This window comes from Pseudopipra pipra, chromosome 3, assembly GCF_036250125.1.
Source record: "Pseudopipra pipra isolate bDixPip1 chromosome 3, bDixPip1.hap1, whole genome shotgun sequence".
NCBI lineage: Eukaryota > Metazoa > Chordata > Aves > Passeriformes > Pipridae > Pseudopipra > Pseudopipra pipra.
This window is the reverse complement of record NC_087551.1, coordinates 71,219,517-71,234,866: the sequence shown is the minus strand read 5'-3', so window position 1 is coordinate 71,234,866 and position 15,350 is coordinate 71,219,517. Positions and strand designations below refer to the sequence as shown.

General features: G+C 41.9%; 1 protein-coding gene across 3 annotated transcripts in view; it reads left to right on the top strand.

The window, feature by feature from the left end:
- Positions 1-15,350, top strand: part of SOBP (sine oculis binding protein homolog) — a 116,779-nt gene that overhangs the window by 56,696 nt on the left and 44,733 nt on the right. For 2 of the 3 annotated variants that reach the window (XM_064649831.1, XM_064649832.1), the window contains one exon: positions 8,052-8,147. The exons of the other annotated variant lie outside the window; for it this stretch is intronic. In XM_064649831.1, the coding sequence (XP_064505901.1) occupies positions 8,052-8,147 (96 nt within the window). The remainder of the gene's footprint in view (positions 1-8,051; positions 8,148-15,350) is intronic. 3 annotated transcript variants of the gene reach the window in all.

Here is a 15,350-nt window from a genome sequence, read left to right as displayed (position 1 = left end):
ATCAACTACATTGGTGTGAGCTACCCATTACAAAAATGGAAGCTATCAGGAAGTCTGTAGTATATTTTAATTTCTTTCCTAGCCATATTTTAGGCTGTGTATTGACTATGTTGCAATAACTGTCAGGCACAGTCCGTAAGTGTCTCTAGATCAGGCCTGTCATGAATCAGGAGGGAGATTACTAGAAAAGGTTCATTTTTATGAAGGTCCCACATAGCTGTGACTGGTTGAAAACCATTCGAGGGGGCAATAAACAAAGTTTATTTCAAATTGTCTCAGTGTTATGTGTTTATTATCATATTTATTTTTTGACAATTCTGAACTGGCTGTTAAAAATTTATGATATGGTTAAAGGTTTGTGCAGTTTGAAAAATTAGCTTTTAGGGCAGCCACCTGAAGACTTCTCATGTATCACTGTGCCATGAACTGTCAGGGAAAGGGTAGCACAGTCCTGTGGAAGGCAGGAAAGCTGCAGAAACTGCCTGGGTATTAGCTGATAGAAGAAGGAAAAGGCCTGTAAGTCTGGAATGCAATGGGAATATGAGATTGAATGCAGAGTTTTCGCTTGAGAGCATTAGGCAGTTCCCTGCTTGAGCAACTGGACCGAGGCTGTACCACCTTCGCTTGCTTGTGAGCCTGAGTCCTTTAACATCTCAATCCTTTTACTCCTCTTCCTATAAAAATTAGAAGAGTGATCCAGGGCAGTAGACACTGCTATTTTTGCTTCAGTTGCTCTTTCTGGGTGTATGGGGAAACTGAAGGTGATCACCAGTTTTTCTCTAGGTATTTTATGACTGTGGTAGAAAGGGCTATAAATGTACAGCATTGCAAACAGTATAAAAAAAAAAAATCCTGATTTTTGCCTGGAAGAATGAGAAGTTCAGCAGGGTTCTATAAAATATATGAAACAAAACTGGGGGAAAGGTAGAAAAAGATTTATAGAATCCAAAGCTGAATTCCTTTTTTTTTGGTCTAAGTTTTCAATGCAATAGGATGGAAGTTATTACTTTAGCAGGCACTAAAATAGTACTGTTATTAGTATTTTCTTTTGATTCACCTCTAATACTCCTTACATTATAATAAGAGTTTGCAGTTTGCATTTTAAAATAAACTGTGGGTAATTTTATACCATGAAATTCTGAGTGAAAAATAAGTTCATAAAGGTGGACCAGTCAGTGCCATAGCCTGTGGAAGACAGGCATTAAAAAAAGAATAAAAATCCTTAGATAACTGTTTTTCAGATTTGCAGGCACATTTGTTTGGATTTTTTAGTGTGCTTCAGTTATGCAAGAAAATGAATGTGACAGTCCTCAGTTGCTTTGACAAGTATAATTTCAGAAACATTGCCCTATCATTCCACAGATTGGCACCTTCTTTGTTGTAATGCATTTATTCTGGGTTGGCTTTTCTCAGCAAAACTGCCTGTTTGCCAAGAGATTTTACATGTGTTCAGAAAGGGACAGCGAGGTGGTGTGTGTTGGGTTTAGTTAGAACAGGAGGTTTGACCTGGTGACTTTATTTTTGAAGTCAGTAGGTATTTCTTCCATTAGCACAATGGAGAAGTTTGCAGGATATTCAGAATCATGTATTTTCTCTGGGCTTAATCACAATAGCCAGATCGCTGGCTCCTGAAGTCATTTCCACACCAAACCTTCTCTTAAACATGTGGACTCGATAATTTTTTTAGTCCAGTTTACCATTAGTGGTTTAGTGTTCCGATTTTGTATTAGCTTTTGAAATAGCAACTAAAATTTGAACAAAGGTTGGAGTATGGATCTAGATTCATCACTGTCTGTAATGGGCAGGTCACAATAAGACATGAGCAGCTGTGAGCAAGGGATATGACAATGAAAGGGATCCTTGTCTTGTTGAGGATGCCTGCGGGGAATTGAACCTCGGGCTCTGCTTAGGAACTGCACCTTTTCAGGGACATCTTTGCTCCTTCTTGGGGACCATGTAACTTCACTTTGTGCAAGGGACTCCACAGTTGTGGAGTCGGTACTGTAATATGTAGGAGCCAGGAGCAGCTGAGTGCCAAAGAGAGATTTCAAGGAAGTCTGTGGAAAGATCACAGGCAACAAAATGGCACAAACCTGTCGCCAGAGGTATACCCTTTTCTCAGGACCTGGGGAGAGCTACACATGCAGTCCCAAGGTTTGGCTTGTCATGGTGATGTTGTTCTGCTGGTTTCTATCCACTGATGACTGCTTCCAGCATAAATAAGATCTCAGTTCCTAACTTAAATAGTGGGTGGAGATCTGCACATGTGTGTTGGTACATGTGTTCGTGTGAGCATTGGGGTGGCATGTTTGGTGAGAGTAGAGGAGGTAGCAAGTCAGCCAAAGCCCTTCTGATTTTCCTTTGCATACTTAATAAAGAAGTTATAAGAGGGCATATTTCCAATTTCTTTTTAACTTTGTAGATCTCCAGTAGACAGATTGTCTTGCGGACCACTTCCCCTCCCCTTGGTGATCAAATAACATTCCTGTGGTGACTACAGCAGTTGCTTACATGGAAAAATAACATTAGGAAAGTATTTAATGTATTTTTAGCTGTCTTTAAATGCATTTTAGCAGCTGGAAACAAGGGGAGTTAGTAGCACATGACCTGCAAGCTCTCCATAGACCACCACCGAGTGTGCAGAGAGCCACTGCCAGTAAAGAGACCTCAGGCTGGAAAATGTTGGGTAGGGTGTTCACCTATAACCTGGGCTAGTCACAAGAGGTCAGGCAAAAGGGATAACTTCAACTTTCTTGGAATGTAAGTTATAATGATGTGATAAACAACCGGTGTGATTTTAGGTCCTTTCTTTTCACTAATCTGATTCTTGGGAGATTTTATGAAACATTGTTTTGACATGTTTCAAAATACCTGGGACTTTTTCAAAAAGCTTGAGAAGACTTTAGAGGCTTGGAGTGGCAAAATGTTACAACTGTAGAGATTAGTGAATAGAATGCAGCTAGAGAGGCAACAAGCTAATAAATATGACTTATTGCATCACTTTGTGATTCAAGAAAATCCTGACATTCTTGTGAAGAGCAAATCTGTCATCAAACATTAGTGGGAGCTTTCCCTGAGGGAAGACTTTCCCTGAGCTGAGAGTCCATTCACTCCTATAACTGCATCGTTGCTTAACCAGGGGACGTCCTCTCTGGACCATCTTCCCTGGCCCTGCTCCACTCCCAGCACAGAACCACCATGCAGAACTCTGATGCTGGGCTCCCCCACCACCCAGCCCACAGCAAGTATGTTCATATTTCTGGGAAGAATACCAGCAGGTGGAAGTTTAGTATTATTTTTACTGTTGCTGGTATAGTGAATGTAGAGAGCATGGTAATTGATTATGTGGGACAACAGAAATGCACAGGAACTAAAATGTCAAGGATTAGGGTCTCCCCGAGGATTTCCTTCGAGTTTCGGTGAAGGGAGAGATAACCTTTGTGGTGGAAATGGAAACACAGCTTCCAGTTCCTATCTGCAGCCAGCCTCTGGAGACAATAGCGTTAAGGGTGATGTGAACTTCCTCTGTTCATCGCTGTAGGACAGGAGCCTTGATGAAGTTATCTGCACTTCTATAGCAATACTATTCAACTCCTTGCAGCTTATTTTTTGTCCTACCAGAGACATTCAACTAATGCCTGCCTTTAGCGTGTCTGGGGGTAATGGTCTCATATTTCATCTGTTTTAAAGGACGTTTATGGAAAGTAGGTGCCAATTTTATCCCGAGTAAGCAGGCTAATATTCTGTCACTCTGCATTACTCAAGTGACTGTAGCTCTTAGAAAATAGATATTAGGTGTTTTTGGTTAAATGGCATTAAAGTTTTGTGGACTAAGCAGTAGGATTTCATTGCACATGCATTGTCCCATTTTAGTGGAAGCTTTGCATTAACAAGTTCCATCTTAATAAATTATTTGGTTCAACCTGCCTTGTGATTTATCCTATCATAAGATCCTGCCCTTAATATTAAAATGTAAGCACAGATTTCCTCTCCCAAGGCTAAACCTGCACAAAAGGACTTACACTGAAGCTCAGAATTTCTCTGCCTGGATCAAGATAATTTTTCTCTGAGAATAAGGAGAAACAAATATCCACGCACTTTGTAGAGAAGGAAATTCTGCTGTAGGTTATTCTTCCTCCGTTGTGTTAAAAAAAGGAATCTTGACTGAATATATGGTTTGTTTCCAAACTATTGGCATCTTTCACAAATGTAGGCTGGCTGGCTTATGAACAAAAAGCACAGTTTCTGTAGCCAAAGATAGTTGTCATCATGCACTTATTAATGAGTCCATGTATATCCGAACATCAAATGCTGTCCTATTTCAGAGGTCCTTTCAGATCTTGTTTTCTGTTCTTTTTTTTTTTTTTTTTTTTTTTTTTAATTTTTTTTTTCCTTAATCTCCTGCCATTTTCTTTTGAAGCTCAGTGGTGGAAAGCTTTGAAAGGGACCTAGGAAAGGAGATGTTCTCATCTGTCCAGCTTCCCCACATCAGGAGCTACTCAGTGCATGTCATTCTTGGCAGATGTTTGCCTAATCTGCTCTTAAAAAACTCCAGTGATGGGGCTTTGACAGTCTCCTTCGGCAATCTGCTCTGGTGCTTTGCTATACCTGTCATTAAGAAGGGTTTCCTGATATCTAACCTGCAATTAAAGGCCATGATTTCCCTTGCAACCCATCATCAGGCTGACTTTACAGCCAAACCAGCTCCACCAAGTCAGCTGCAGTTTCCTCACTAGGTCTTCCTTGCCCATACTGCTTCTTGGGCAATGTGCTCTGTTCTGGCTGTAGTAGCTGAGGTGGTGTGTGTGCCACTGCTTTTGTAAGTGTCCAGCCTGGTGTCCCAGGAGCTGGCAATGGGCAGGTTTCCCTCTCAGATCCCGTGCAGCTGACAGGAAGGCGGCTGCCTGTCAGTAGAGGGTATTGAATTAGGAGATTCAGTAAATCCCGGGAGAGGCACTGCCAGAGTGAAGTTGCAGCAGTTTTGTACTGATAAAACTAGCAGCACTAACCATGGCTCCAGGCCTCAGAACATGAGCTGAAGCCTTTTTTGTCCTGGAACAAAATGTGCTGTGAGAGCAGTTGTACTACGTATTACATATATGCAATCAATCACATCTAGCAGTTTGGACATACGTTTTTTGATAAAAGCATTTCTATAATGATTTTAGCAGTTTTAAAGCATTTTAAAAAATCAGAGTGATCACAGATTTGGCTTTTAAACAATAGCATCCCATGGCAGCCAAGCCTGATGGCAAAGCTGTAGATACCAGCCTGCTGTGAATGAGCTCGAGATCCTGGGGAACTGAGGCAGTCATGATTGAGAGCGGGTCAGTGTAGGCACAGGCATATCACAATATTACCATTGCGAGATAAACTCCAAGCCAGTTTTTTAATACGCTTAGAACAGTGCTGAACACTGTAGAAGTGCTTTCTTCTGCAAATTATTTGCAACTGGAAGATGGTAGTAATGAATTACTGTAAAGTAACTGAAGAATTTTCCCTGGCTGATCACAATAGGTGGTTTTCACAATGGAAACTAGCTAGATATATTAGATGTATTTCTGCTGTCTGAGTAAATTATAGCAGTATGTAGCTAAACAGGTTTTGAGACTAGGGAATTTTAGTGACATCCAAAATAAATAAAGTAAGATTTGGATCAGTAGGAACAGGGGCATGTTCACCCCTGGCTGTTGTTCAGCAGGGGTGAATAACCTTTGTGTAACTGGCAATTTTGGTAAGCGTGTCAAAGTCTGTGGGGTTTGTCTCTGTATTTTGGCATATGCACTACAAACACCCTGATATCCATTTCATCTTACAAGGTGTGTGCGTGCACCAAGATAATGCTCCAGAGGGTCACTGTCAGGGTACAATGTGCCAGCCATCACATGCACAATGTCTAGCATGGTACCAAGGTAGAATTTCAGGGATCTGGAAGCACCAACAGCATTTGGAGCCCTACACAACACCTGTGCCCCACCAATATCTCCCTAGCTGTCCATCACTGAGCATCCCATTGGCATCTGTGATCCCGAGCTGATATGTCTGTTTCTATTTGAGCACGGCATTCATCCCCCAGTTGTCTTCTAGCTGACCTGGAAGAGCTTCAGCGAGTTACCCATATTCCTTCTTCGAGGAAAGGAAAGGACAAAGTTTGTTTTCAAAATGAGATTTTGGTTTTTCTTTATAAAACACAGTCAGATTTGGACTTTGTATTCCACACAGCATGGAGGTAGATTTATTGTGTAAGAGAGGTTTCAGTTTCAAACTAATAATTAGAACACATTTAAACCTTTGTCAATATAAAAGTGATTTCAGGTGCTCAGGAATCCTCTACCTCTTTCTTGTGGTTTTAAAGAAAAATTTTAAATATTTTCCAACCTGCAACTATTGAGGGCAGTGAGAGAAAATAACTATAAGCTGCTAGGAAACATACAGAATAAACTGATAAAGTCTCCCACTTCCTGCTTCTTGTAATAATCGTCAATTGTAGGTGCTTCTCAAAATACACTTTTTGACAAATTTTGCACTGTCAAAAATGGTATTTTCTGTTGGGCAAACTGTGTTCATGCCCCATGGCTGACAAGCAGAGGCCTGAGTCAAAGCCTGCTGGAGTCAAGGGGCTTTCGTTGAGGTGCAGACCCTTCATGTTTTCCTAAAAATCAACAGTGCTGTTAGCCCACATCTCCCCTTTCCCATCCCATCTCCTCGGGGAGAGGCAGAAGCCTGTTTGAAGACAAACAAGTCACAGAGCCTACAAGGTGTAAATATCTTTCATAAATGCCAACACTGAAAAGCCTGGGCGCTGAGTGTGTGACACATGACGACAGGCAGTTCACGCTGAGTGAGGGGTGAACAATATGCCAGCGCTGCCACAACCACCAAGGTATGCCTGGATTGCACCTGGGCATCCCTGGACCCCCTGTCCCGCCCCACCCCGGGGACACACATATGGGATAGCAGGAGGGAGGGGGAGCAGTACTACCTGCTCCTTACCCCCATTGCCTCTGCCTGCTCCCCTTGCCCCTGATCTAGTCACGCTGCCTTTGCCCTCCTCCTCTCCCTGGCTCCTTTGGGCACGGGCTGATTTAAATGGGTTGGCAGGGAGCCAGGAGCTCATCATTTTAATGCAGTGTAAAATAGAATGTGCATAATTATATGCAAGCCATATGTGAGGGAGACAGCTCAGCTGTGAATTTAGGGAGGCTGTGAGAGGGAGAGAGCGAACAGTCAGGAATCAGATGAGATGGAGCAGAACGGAGTGCAAGTGTCACTCAAATGAACAGTGTAATGAGCGTATTGCTGACACTCCTCCTTTCACCTGCTTCTCCCTTTTGCTTTAACTCAAAAGCAGAAAACGCTCTAGATGAGAAGGGAAAAATACTGTATGCAAGCAGGATTGCTAATGGGCTCTGGTAATGTCTCCGTTTAAACTTCAACTTTCTTAATAACACTTTAGTTCCAAATAACCAGTAACTTTTAATGCATCTTTGTCATTAAATATTTTGATCGCATGGGACTGAAGGATCATTGTTGTCTCTAAATGATTGCTCCTTTCAAAGCTTCACTTAAACATGGAGGGGGAATCAATTTATTTATAATAGTGTTACATGTAAATTATGAGTATGAAAACCTTTTTTTTTTTGGCCTTGCTGTTAAACTAAAAATACAAGTACATTATCTAAGGATCGCTTAAGCATGTCAAAAAGTTTAAATGAGTACATATGTAATGTAATCCTGAGAAATGCAATGGAGTAAATTGAAACCCTGAATTACTCACAGTTTCCAGCTCAAATATTTCATTTTGGGTTTGTCTTTTGTTGTTTTAATTATTACACCACAATGAATTTGCATGTTCAACCTAAGCTATGTAAGAAAACAGCATCCCAAGTTCTCATATCTAAAAGGTATACTGAATATTTAAAGAAACTTTTTAATAATGTTGTATTTTGGGATTCCCGTCTGTTTTAATGATCTGAGCTGTTATGCTTTTAGCTATTTTTTTCCTTCCATTATTTGTAAGTCCCTAAATAGGCCATTATATTTCCCTTCAGGCTAGAGATGAAGATGGACATGCTGAAAATTTTCCCCAGCAGCACTATGCTAAGGAAACTCCAAGACTTGCCTTCAAGAATAACTGCGAACTACTTGTAAGAATAACATACTTACAACAAGTCTAGATTGTTACTTTAGCACAGTGAAAACCGTTTTTTTTAAAGGCTTTTGTTTATTATGACATACATTATGAAATATGATAGGTTTTTTTTCCTGTTTAGCATTCTAATGCTAGTTCTGCTATCCATGAACAGTTTAAAATCTCAAATTGCTTGAAAAATCTCATATATTTGATGTCAGCACGTGAATGGCCTTGTCATACTACCTTGTCTTGCACTGGTAAATCAGGGAGAACCATGCAGGGAGTGGCTGATGATGCACGAAAAGCCCCTCCTCCCCCCTGAACTGCTCCAAAACTCACTCTCCCATCCACCTTTTAGCTTTGTTTTTGGGTGGCAGTGCTGCATTTTGTTCTGCTGGCAGGCAGTCCTCCCTTTAGCACTCACCTACTCCACCCCTTCATAGCTGCATGCCATCCAGAGCATCCTCTCCTCTCCATTCCTCTCCTCTGTATTCCTCTCCACTCCTCTTCTCTGCTGTGGGGAAAGAGCGAAAGCTAGGAAAGCTTACATACAAGGAGCCTGGAGTATTTACAAGCCATAAGAGAGATGATATCAGCTGTGAAAGAATCTCTGTTCCAAGGCAGGGTTAATTTGCTGTTCATTTTAGCATTTGCAGCTAGGCAAGATTAAAAGCAAGCAGGAATGCCTATTATATTTCTGTTAAATGAATCTTTTGGGACCTAATGTTCTTGATTAGCTTGTGAAAATGAGTGCTCCATGATGAGTTTTTCTGTTTGCCTAAAGTAAACAGAGGATGAATTGTAGTACATTTAAAAGAGATTCATGCGTGGCTTTCGAAAAGGGAGTTTTAGATAAGTAGATAGATCTCTCCCTTGCATTCACCTTTCTTCTGGTTTGTACTTAAGTAACATCTATCATTTGGCTAAATGGAAATATTTGTGGAGAGTCAGGACACGAGGTTAGACTTTGAAACAACAACAACAGCACTTTTTTTTTTTTTCATTGTGACTACAGAAGAGGCAGATGGCAGTGGAGGAACATGCTGTGTTTTATCTGCATTAAAGCCTGTACCTGCCTTCCCTGTAGAGGATGCAGGGACAAATGCTAATCCTGGTGTCCCAGGTGCAACAGCCATTGAAAGTTGACCTGTTAAGCTGACCTAACCTGGTGCTGAAATTGGCCCCCAGGTTCAGTCAGCTGATCAGAGAAGGCCACACCTGGGGCAGCAGCTCGAGGGATGGTGGCCAATCCTCACTCCCAGCACTGGCCAAAGTGCAAAGCATCTTGGCCACACCTGCATTAGTGGGCCCACAGGCTCTCCTACCCCACAAGTGTCTCCTATGCTGAGCCAACCCTCGTTAGGTAAAGACAATGCTTTTTAGAGCCACAGGTGTCACTCAGAAGGTTCAGTTTGTCCCCAGTACCCAGCCCAGTACCCAGTCACAGTACATGTGACCCCTAAGATCTGGTCTTGATTCCTCTTAAATCCTTTGCAAAGTTCCTGGTGATTTCAGAAGAAGCAGTGTTACATCCTAAGGGGAGAAAACTAGACAAACACAGAAAGTGATTCCCTGGTGTACTCATAATTCTTATGCCAAATAAATGAAACTGTTTCTTCAAGGCCATGCTTAATTACTGTGACTCTGGTCAAATCAGGCCCGATGAACCTAGAGCTGGGAGACAACTTGATATAAAATAAGTAACGTATTAGTTTCATTGAAAATCTACTTTGTTTTTAGTGTAAGCAATCAATGAACCAATTAACCCACTTTATGCTATTAAAATCAAGCATTCTTTTAATGTCCAGTTGCTTATTCCTCTATTAATACATATTTAAGTTTTTGTTATATTATATCCCCCCTGTACCTGGCAAAATCTCAAGTCATCAAAGTTAATCTTTCACGTGCTTTTTTGGACAAGTTTCAGTTCTTGTTTAAGGAAGTAATAAAAGCAATTTGTTATAGTTTTATTTTTCCTATGCTATTGGAAACAAAATTGGCAGGGGTGTAATCTGTACTCAATTTATGTGTGAAAAAGAAATAGTAGACAAATAATGAATATGTACCTCTACTATCCTTAAAGATGTATTTTAGGAACTTGCAGTGAAAATATGATGTTGGGCATAAGTTGGGGTGGTAGGGGAACTAATGTTATTCATTGAAGTTGCTATGTGTTTCACAGAGAGGTAGTGGTATTCCTTCTATATTTTTACTTTTTGGGAAGCAATGCTATATTAAAATGTGCTCAAGTGTAAAGCAAATTTCACCAGAACCAGCCATTTACACACCATCTTTCTCTTAAAGACTAGTCAGTATTCCTAGGGAGAGGAGAAAAAAGAACACATGAAAGAAAGGAGTGGGGACACCTGACCCTCTAAAAAAATATTTTCCCAATGGTGAAAACTTACCCAGAATCTAACAGCACAGGGCAGATGGTGCCTAAGTGAAAAACTGAGATTTTTTAAATGAAAGAGAAAATGAAACTTGTTTGTGCTTTTGAGAATCAGGAAATCCTTGGAGTTTTCTGAGTGCAGTTGAGAGTAAGAAGTGTAATAGCATGTCAGGTGAAATTGGAGGCTTTGGCTCAGAAGTGCTTTCTTTGCTTTAGGGTTCAGCTGCCATTTTCCAGTGAGGTTTGTTTCAGCAAGTGCAGGCTCTTCCGTTTGGGAAATGCTCGTGCTGGGAGAGTGCTGCCAGGCAGGATCCAGGGGCTGAGTTGCTGCTGCCTGGTCTGGATGCCAGGGCTCTCCCGCGAGAGTCGGGCTACACTGACTGAATCTTAACATCCCAGGTCACAGGCACACAGAGCAAACTTTAGCTCCTCAATACTTGGAGAGATTTTAAAGCATAGTAACACTGATTGTTAAAAAAGTAACCTAGAGTATTACAAACGCAACACAGAGTATTACAAATTGTATGTTTTCCTCATTTCTTACTCCTCAGAAGAGGAGATAATTTGGGTGGTGAGGTACAACTCAGCTATTCTATTTGTTTGGGGTTTTTTCTTTTTCAAAAGAGAACAAGTTTGATAGAAAATAAGAGGAAGAAAGGTATAATTTAGGCAGAAGAAACCCCTGAAGTACTTACCCTAGTTCTGCTCCATAAGAAAAGCAGTGATAATTAAGTATTTTGGTTGGTATAGAAAACCATCGTGCAGTTATAGGATTAGGATAGGGTATTCATTTCCCATGCTAAATCCAGATATGTTTTGCCCTTACATTTGTTGTAGGGCACAAAAACCAGAGTAGTTAAGAGGCTCCAGTCAATGAGCACATCAAATTTTCCCTTTGTACTTTTCAGTATTTTTGAGGATCATGTTTTCTTAAGTTTAGCTATCCATGATAAATATTGGGAACTACATAAAAGAAATCTATTTTTAAGGAGCCAGGTCAGCATGCTGTCTTGGCCAGCCATCCATTCTTCTCCCATAGATGCTGCCTCAGGATTTGAGTTTCTTATTCCATGAGTGGCTGGAAGCTTTTCTTTCAGGCACATCTCTTTGTTTCCAGAAGGAAAAGGCAGAAATTAGTCCCCTCTCTAAGCTGATTGTCAAGGAGCGGTACAGTCCAGCTAATTGTGGATGTGAGGAGAAAAATGGGATTAACTGTGGAGAAAGGGGAGGCTGGAGTGAAAAGGCCAGAGAGAAGGCCACAGCCTCAGCTCTAGCCGGATGAAATTCCTGAGCCATTGCCTAGAGAAAGGAAAAATCCGTTTGGCATCTACCCAGGTTAGTCAGGGTAGGAAGAGTCATGCTTGGTTGCCTTTTAACAAAAGTGGGAAAGAAAAACCTACTGTTTGTTCTTCCTCCCCCCATTTACTCAGAATATCAAGTCAAGGTTTCAGATTGGCATGCTGCTGTATGAGGTAAGGAGGGTTTGATGGGTTAAGGAAATTAAACACCATGTTGCTTTCCAGATCATTTGTTTATGGAGATGATGTGAGTACCACCCACCGCTATGGGTTTATATGTAAAGCAAACAAATAACAAAACATAAACACCCTGAAAAAAATTTCTTTTCCAGTGGTAATCCATGGTTTTCCTACAATCAAATCATGATCTTTTAATCTTTGAAATAAAAAAGTCTGCTCCTAGTAGTTCTGCTCTGAAAGTATACATTTGTGAGTGCGGTATGCGATGAATTATAAGTTAGTCCTGGTGCTTGGAAGCTATTATGTAAAAGACACAAAATAAAACAAGCTTGCTATTGGATTTAATGCAAACTCACCTGCAGCCAGTTATCTTTAATCATTGACAAAAAGAGGCAGAGAAAGCTCTGAAAACACCTCTACAACTGAAACATGAAATGCAAAATGTTCTCCTATGAGGAAAAGGCCTCTGGGGAGGCTATGGCAAAGCTGAGATGAGTCAGAGCTACAGATAATGCTTTTCTTGAAGTTGTGTTGCTCTGCTGTTCCAGCACTAGAGGCATGGTCAGAAAAAATGGCACATGTGGGGCATCCAGACGGGCAGCAAGGATGCAGGCAGGTTAACTTCAGAACTATGGTACTGGAATGTGGGAAAGATTTCATACCTGCTACACTGATATTAAAAAGCACAGAGAATATTTTTCATGAGATGAAGCCAATAGGTTTTGCAGCTGTAGTCAATTTAAGTGTAAATAGGCATATTGGTATCCTTTGAAGGCCACGAGAGTTTTGGTTTCAGAAAATGAGGCTTGAATCCTTTTTGGTAAGGTAAGTGACCTGCTTCCTGTGCCCCAGGGTCAAACCCCCTCCCTGTTAGTGCTTCAGCAATAAAAGAAAATACCTCTCAGTCCATTTATAATCACAGTGCCTTCAAAGGGAACTGAATTAGGGAGAGATAGCTTTGCTCATCCCCTCTCTTGCCTTTCCACCCTTTTTGTTTCCCATGCTGTCTCCTTATTCCTAGCAGAGTGGAGAGTGAAAGCAAATGCACTTCCGCTTCTGCTCTCCCTGGCTCTTCCTTCACCCTGTTAGCTGCAAAGAGGCAGAGGGAGAAGGAGAGCACTTCCTTCATCCTGGCCCTGGCCTGGGGATGCACAGAGCTTTTGGCCAGAAAGCTGGAGCGGAAGTGTTGCCCAACAGCTCTGAGGGATGTAGGGTCACATCTAGCCTTTTAGGTACTAATCTTGTAGTCAGGAGGCAATTTTGTCACCACAGAGAGGCAGGAGGGTAGAGGAGGAAGAGACCAGTGACACCTTGCAGAGTTCCAGATCACAGAGCTACCAAACCTGATGAGAGTTTAAAACTTCTACATCCATGCTTAACGCAGTTTCAGCATCACTCAATCTTTGCTGCATCTCACTGCTGGTGGTATTTTTTGATGTTTTTCTGATGGATTTCATCAGTTCCTTGCTCAGTTTGCTGCTACAGTCAGTTGCACTGTGGCATGTGCAGTGATTCAAGCAGATGACTGTGCAAAACCCATAACAGCCATCGGAGAGGCCGCCGTTGGCTTCAGGAACTTTGGACTAGGCTCAGAGAGCTGTCAGAATGGCGGTTATGGCCCTGGAACAAAAATATGGAGAAAAGCAATTGTAGCAGTGAATTGATACTGATGTTCTTAAAACCTCAGTAATCTTGGCCACATGAAATTCAACCTTTCTTGTGACTGAAATAACAGTGACGCTTAGGTCATATGGTAGACTAATCGCCTGTAACATTTCATTTTCAAAAACTAAATTGTCCATGAGCTATAGCAGAATAGCTTAAAAAGAACATCCCCAAAACCCCACTAAAAAACTTGCATTCTGTTTCTTTTCAAGTAAGGGCAACATACCAGGCAAAATTATTCTATAGAGGTTTTTTGTTCTTAATTGCTGCCAGGCTGAACGAAGGTCTACGTGGTGTTCATCTTATGCAGTCTTCCTGAAAGACTGTTGAAGTCCATGGGCTTCAGTGAATGCACTGAAAAAATGAAGCGCTCAGCCCACGGGCAGATTTGCAGTCCTGTGGGGAGAGGGAAGCCCTTACACCTGTCTCCAGCTGACCCTCTCTGCCTCCTACCTGCTGGCACAGGTAGGCACTGATGGGGCACTGGCTTCCTTGGCATCTGTGCCCTGATCGGCCTCTCTCTGGGATAACACAGGACCACAGAGCTGCAGCCTGCCAGCTGCCCCATAATATGCTCTCCACAGGAAGTGGTAGTCTCTATGCCTGTCTGCACAGATCTGTTTACTAGTTTAGAACAAATGCAGCCACTGTCTTGCCTGGCACCCAGGCTGTGTCCTTCTTGCCCTGCTTTTCAATGATAAGTTTTTCTATCCCATAATGGAAGTGAAGGCCGTTGCTCACATTACAGCAGCATGGGCTGGGCCTGGGAGATTTGGATCCTGTTCCTGGGGCCAGGAGAAAATCTTGGGGGTCTTGAGAGATTTCCTTGGTCTTTCAGGACTTCCTTTCTCTTTCCCCCATCCTGGACCACCATGCTGCTAAAGTTATGTGCTTTTTTTCTTGACTTACACCATGCGTAGGACTCCATAACCTCTGATCCAGTGAAATCAAGCCCAGTGAAATCAATAGGATCCCTCCTGTTAACTTTAGGTGGGCTCTGACTGACACCCTGTGTTCTGTAGACAAAAAAAGACAAATAACTGCTTTGAGACATCTTCGTCCTCTCTGATCAAAAATTGCAGTAGGCAAGCTAACAGCTAGTTTAAAGGTAGAGAACATGATCTTTATTAATAATATTTAAGCTGAAGACTGCAATCAGAGACCAGTTGTAGGAACACTAATAGAAAACAAAACCTTGTCATAGCAGCTCTACTGGAAATAAGACCCAAACCTCACTCCTTTTATGCTTGGGATTAGCAAGTGACCATGACCTATAGCATTAAGGAGGATGAGAGATTCCCCATGCCTCTTTCAGAGGTGGGCAGGGGCTGCCATTCGAGCAGTAGGGAGGGTAAGTCTCTGCCAGTTCCCAGGGATGCATTAAGTATAAGGTATAAAATGCACAGGAGCATGGGGAGCAGGAATAGGGAAGGGAAGGAAGGGAATAAAAGGAACAAAGCTCCCCCATGGCCTGGGATGCAGCTTCCTGCACAAGCAGGCTGGTCCCACCAGTAGCTCTACATAATCCCCACCTTTTCGGTCCAATGAACCGAATTAAGGAAGATGATTCAGGGACCTAAAGAGATGGAATAAAAGGTGTGACAGTGAGAGGGGAAGGCAGCATGGGAAGATGGACAATGGGAATGGAACAGATTTGGGAAAGACCATGGCTACAGACGGT